We start from the raw sequence: 6,000 nt of genomic DNA, 5'->3' as shown, positions 1-6,000 counted from the left end.
TTGAGTGCATTCCCTCTAGCAGTCTCCTATGAAGTCAGGGCTTCTGTGAAATACTCAGCAGCAATTAAAGCTGCTCCCCATACAGTAGAAAACCCGAAGAATGGGTGATGGCATCAACTTCCCCAGTGTGGGTTTAAATCCCATTAAGAATAATTTGGCTGAGAGCCTGTGTATATAGATCATTGCAGATTGGGGCGTGTATGTACATAAAGCACATTGACCATCCCACTGGCACTTAGGCCATGCCCCAGCATGACCATCCACAGTTCCTGTCATAGGGCAGATAGTCTCTTCACCATGTTTCAGAGGCCCCAGACTCTGACCTGAATTCCTGATGGTAGGTTTTTTTGCTGTAGGTTTGTGCACAGCACCAGCCAGAATTCAGCCCCAGTGGTTGGACAGCAAGGAAGAAAGAGAAAAGAGTGGTCCGGCCAAAGAAATCCTTTCCCAGGAGTGGAAGAAATGTCGCCCTTAATGTTCTCCACTCCTGGGTATTTAGTTTCCAGTAAAGGTAGGTCAATTGGTTGCTGGAGTTTTATGTTCACTACTTTTTTTGAGTCCACAGCAGCTAGAATATGTTACTCACTGACCTGTGCTGGTGCTGATTATTGTACACTGTAGCATCAACACTTAAACTCCACTCAGCACGCCAGGAATTTAAAACAAATCAGCAAGAGCTCTTTACAGAGAAATGGAATCTAAGTCTAACCTATGAAAGTACAACTGAATGGTTCACAAATTTACTTTGGCTCAACTCTCATTGCAGCATTGGTTTCTCTTTGCCCTGTTTGTGAGGCTAGTTATACTTCACATTAAATGATGAAGAGACAGGCAATAAACAATCTACCAACAACTTTGTATTTTTTACTACAGACATTAGAACTTTCAATGGAAGTTGGAATGCTATATGTACTGATTAAGAAAAATGTAATAGTAAGTCAGAGCACAAAGAGCTATTGGAGAGCCAAAAAAAACCCACATTTAGAATGCATCATGTGACTGAATGATATATGTTGATACATAAGGATATTTTACTTATGTAATCAAAGCTGATATACTTTAAAATATGACTCATTGCATGTAATGACATATATTTAATGTATCATATACAACATCCCCGTATCCTCAAAGTCAGTATTTTAGGAATAAATTTTGCACTTAGCAATAGGGCCATATGTATACAAAGAAAGCTAAGTATATAACAAGATTTGCATATATCTTCCATGATTAGTGTGCTTTACAGTTAGATTTATACTACCACTGTCAAAATGCTACATCCTTTAATATGTTAAATGTTTATTCAGATAGTTAAAACAGAGCTTAATTTTTCTAGAAATCAACACAGTAAATTGTACCATAAAAGATACCATAGGTAAATAGCAGTGAGTAGTTCCAACACTATAATGTACTATCCACTGAAGCCTACAAGATCCAGCCAGGACTTAATAAATTATGGGAACACAGGTGATGTCAAGAACATACGGCAAAACCCTGATACAAATGCAATATTAAGCCAAGCTACTTACAGATTAGTGAAGAAAGCAAGAGGGAAGAGTGGGGAACACCAAATCCTGTTTTAATCCTCCTCACATACCCAGAGGCTTGGAAAACTAAAGAGCATTTCAGACATTCCAGGTGAGAGGCTTAATTTCTGCATCCCACACTTTGAAAAATGTTTTAGGACTAATTTGTTCAACACTCAGACTAACACTTTTTCAAGTCATTAATGTAGGAGAATCTGTATAGGTTAAAATGACAAGAGACTACAAAATTTAGAGGGAAATTAAAAATACCAGACTCCTTCTCTAGCTGAGATTGTTCAGTAGAGGAAGCCTATCGGAGAACTTTCTAGAGCTAAATTCTTTCTGATGTGAGGATTTAGCTGTTGAGGCTGTAAAATAACATGCTATTCCATAATGTGAATGAACGCATAAAGTGCCAGTGACGTGGGAACGGAAGAGCAGCACCTGGAGTAAGAGCAGAGATGAAAGTAAGCTGGTACAGTCCAGTACAGCATACCGGCAAGAGCCAGTACGCCGTGCCAGACAACATCAACTTCCACGGCGGCGATTGAAAGGGCTCGGGGCTGCCACGGCAGGCAGCCCAGAGCCCTTTAAATCCCGGCTGCGGCTCTGATGGCTGGGCTGGAGCCGGGATTTAAAGGGCTTAGAGTTTCCCGCGGCTGCAGGCAGCCCAGAGCCCTTTGAATCCCGGCTGTGGCTGGGATTTAAAAGGCTCAGAGTTCCCCGCCACTGTGGGCAGCCCAGAGCTCTTTGAACCCCAGCCACGGCTCTGGAGGCCTGGTTGGGGCCAGGATTTAAAGGGCTCCGGGCTTCCCTCAGTGGCAGGAGCTCTGGGCCCTTTAAATCCCTGCACCAGCCCCGCAAAATTCGGGGTTCCCCCTGGTGGCCAGAGCCCCAGGCCCTTTAATTTGTCCCTAAGGCTCTGGGGGCTCCCAGCCACAGCTGGTTCCCCAGGGCCTTTAAATTTTGAGAGGCCACGCCTCTTCTGGATGAGGCCACGCCCCCCTCAGGACTCCGGCAGTACCAGTAAGTCCTGTAAGTTACTTTCACCCCTGAGTAAGAGGTAGCTACAGCAAAAGACTGAAAATGTTTTTGCTCTCTACTGCTGCCCGTAGAGAGGACCTACGTCTGCCTATGGGGGAAACAGGGGCAGGGGGCAGAGTGAGGGCAGCCAGCTTCAGCAGTGTAACTGAGCATGTTCAAAAAGAACAGGACTACTTGTGGCATCTTAAAGACTAACAAAGAAATCCTGTTCTTTTTGCGGATACAGACTAACACGGCTGCTACTCTGAAACCTGAGCATGTTCAGTCCATGTGAGCATTAGGGTTACCAGATGTCCGGTTTTTGACTGAAAAGGGACCCTGGAGGCTCCACTTAGCACTGCTGACTAAACCTTTAAAAGTCTGGTTGGCGGTGCAGCAGGGCTAAGGCAGGCTCCCTACCTCAGCTCCTCGGAAGTAATGATATGTCCCTTGGTTCCTAGGCAGAGGCACAGCAGGGGTGGCTCCGTGCACTGCCTTCACCCCGAGTGCCAGCTCCACATCGTCCATTGGCCAGGAACCACGGCCAATCGGAGCTGGAGGGGTGGTGCCTGTGGGCAGAAGCAGTGTGCATTGCACAGCGCTGCCTGGCTTTGCCTCCGCCTCGGAGCTGAGAGACATGTCATCACTTTCGTGGAGCCACCTGAGGTAAGCGCCACCTAGAGTCTGCACCCCGAACTCCCTCCCACTCACCAACCCCCTGTCCCAGCTCAGAACCCCCTCCCACACCCTGAACCACTCATTTCTGGTCCCATCCCAGAGCCCGCACCCCCAGTTGGAGCCCTCAACCCCTCCTGCACCCCAATCTCCTGCTCCAGCCTGGTAAAAATGAGCAAATGAGGGAGAGTGAGCGACGGGGGGAGGTGGAGTGGAGCAGGGGTGGGGCCTCAGGGAAAGGACAGGGCAGTGTGGAGAAAGGCGTGTTCAGTTTTGTGCAATTAAAAAGTTGGCAACCCTAGTGAGCATGCTCAGTAAAAGCTAAGCAGCAAATCTGTGGCGAGGGTGGGATCCTGCCTTCCCCCCCACCACCACCCTCACCCCCAGGTGTCACCTCTGTCTGCTGGGATTGGTCTTAAAGGTTTTGTGAGGCCATTTGGAAAGGACCACATGGGGTCCTACATATAACACTGCCATCTCCTGACAATTTCCTGAAATCCTCAACCACTTCAGCTGTGTCTGACCCCTCAACTCACCTCTTTCCTCTCAGTATAGTCTGAGAAGTGTCCTTGTGCAGAAGGGCAGGGGTAGGATTCAGGCTCTGCCACAGGGCCCTGGTGCTTCTGTTTAGTTAGAAATGAATTCCTGCTCATTACTTACTTTGACATGTGGAATCTGAATTAGGGAGTTTCCTGGTGTTTATTTTATTTCTTATGCAATTTAAATTAAGGGCCGATTCTGTGGCTTAAGCTGTCCCCACATATTCCTTACAATATTCCATCTAGCCACAGCCCCAGAAGAGCATTTGAGGAATCGTATGTGGAATATTTGAGTCCTTTTTTTAAAGTAACATCACTTACTTGAAATATTGTTTTATCCCTGTATATAATCTACTATCCAAAGACATATAGTCAGTGAAATTCTGCCTATCACAGTACTGTTAGTTTATAAACACATTGAGGAAAAAGATTTGCATTTGATCTTATTTTTCTTTTTTCGGGCTTCAGGATTCTCAGATGACGTGACCCAAACCTGGGCATCACAATCAATCAATCAATCTTTGGCAAAAGGAAAACTCTGTCCTGTCTTAGGCTGCACATGTAACTCATATGTTGTTTCAAAATGTTTGAAGACATGAGACTGATGACCCCAAATGACAGGAAAAGTACAGGGCCACTGAGGTGAGAACAATGTAGCTAGCTGTCTAGCAAAGGAATGTGGGTGAAGTTGTTAGTTCAGCACTTGGCTAAGAGTTGAACGACTAATCAGGTTAGTTTCCTACAGGTAAATCTGATGACGCAATGCTACAGCACTAGGCCTCCTCTGTATAATTTTTTTTGCTGAATCTTGCATTCAGCAGTGGTTCAAAACCTTTCCTGTATCTTCGGTGCTGAAAGAGCGCAAGCAGCATAACTAGTACAACTAGAGCTATCAGTGCTCCTCCAATAGCGGATCCAACCGTAATAGCCCAAGCATGTGTTTCTTCAAGTGAATCTGTAAATACAGAAACAACATCTGAGCTATAGAATGGAAATAATTCTGCTTGTAAAATCACAAAGGAGGAGGAGCAAATACTAGACACGGCTTTAACAACAGTAGGACTATTATTACTGGTATTGCCATAGCACTCAAAGGCCACAGTCAGAGTCAGGGCCCCATTGTGTAGGCAACGTGCAAACATACAATAAAACACAGTCCTTGCTGCAAGCATTTATAATCTAATTGAAGACTAGATACAAGAATGGAGTGTAACAAATGAAGGGAATGAGACAGGAGGGACAATGGAAAGAAGGACAGGAGCACAGAGTTAAAAAGCCTCGCGATGCACAGTTGGCAAGTTTCGGGTCAAGTTTTTATTTGTTTAGGTAGCTTTGAGATAAATAAGGAAAAATGAATGATCTCAGCAATACTCACTAGTGTGAAGTGCTAGAACACAATATGTTCTTATCAATCTGTCCATCCCACCCCAACATGGCAGAACATCTTTACTTGGTCTTTTGACTGTCCCTTTCAGAAGATTATTTTGGGTAAAATGTTCAGAAGCATCTCAGTGATTTAGAAGCCGAAGGGTACGTCTATACAGCAGAAAAAGACCTGCAGCAGCAAGTTGCAGAACCCAAGTCACCTGACTCGGCCTTGCAGGGCTCTGCTGCCGGGCTGAAAATAGCAGTGTTGATATTTGGGCTCAGGCTGGAGTCCAGCCTCTAGGACCCTCCCAGCTCCCTACATTTCAGAATCTGGGCTCCAGCCTAAGCCCGAATAGCTATACTGCTAGTTTTATCCCCTACAATGTGAGCCTGACCCGTGCTCTGAAACTTGCTGCTCTTGTTTTTGTGGGGTTGATTTTTTTGCAGCATAGCCGTACCCTAAGTCTCATTTTCAAAAGTAAGCTCCTTAAGTGCCTGCAACTCTTTTGAAAATGGGGACTTAGGCTTCTAAGGGCTCGTCCAGACTAGGGGGGGGAAATTGATCTTAGATACGCAACTTCAGCTACGTGAATAACGTAGCTGAAGTCGAATATCTAAGATCAAATTACTCACCCGTCCAGACGGCGCGGGATCGATGTCCGCGGCTCTCCGTGTCGATTCCGGAACTCCGTTGGGGTTGATGGAGTTCCAGAATCGATATAAGCGCGCTCGGGGATCGATACATCGCGTGTAGATTAGACGCGATATATCGATCCCCGAGCAATCGATTTTAACCCACCGATACGGTGGGATAGTCTGGACGAGGGCTTGGTCACTTACACATTTCTGACAATTTTAGTGAGACTTGAGCA

General features: G+C 45.7%; 1 protein-coding gene across 1 annotated transcript in view; it reads right to left on the bottom strand.

The window, feature by feature from the left end:
* Positions 1-4,533: 4,533 nt before the first annotated feature.
* DCT (dopachrome tautomerase) overlaps positions 4,534-6,000 on the bottom strand; it is a 38,106-nt gene continuing 36,639 nt past the window's right edge. Inside the window, exon 8 of the mRNA XM_050937619.1 lies at positions 4,534-4,715. Coding sequence (XP_050793576.1) covers positions 4,534-4,715 — 182 coding nt within the window. The remainder of the gene's footprint in view (positions 4,716-6,000) is intronic.

Source organism: Gopherus flavomarginatus, chromosome 1, assembly GCF_025201925.1.
Source record: "Gopherus flavomarginatus isolate rGopFla2 chromosome 1, rGopFla2.mat.asm, whole genome shotgun sequence".
Lineage (NCBI taxonomy): Eukaryota > Metazoa > Chordata > Testudines > Testudinidae > Gopherus > Gopherus flavomarginatus.
The sequence above is the reverse complement of the archived record's forward strand: the minus strand, read 5'-3'. Positions and strand labels throughout refer to the sequence as shown.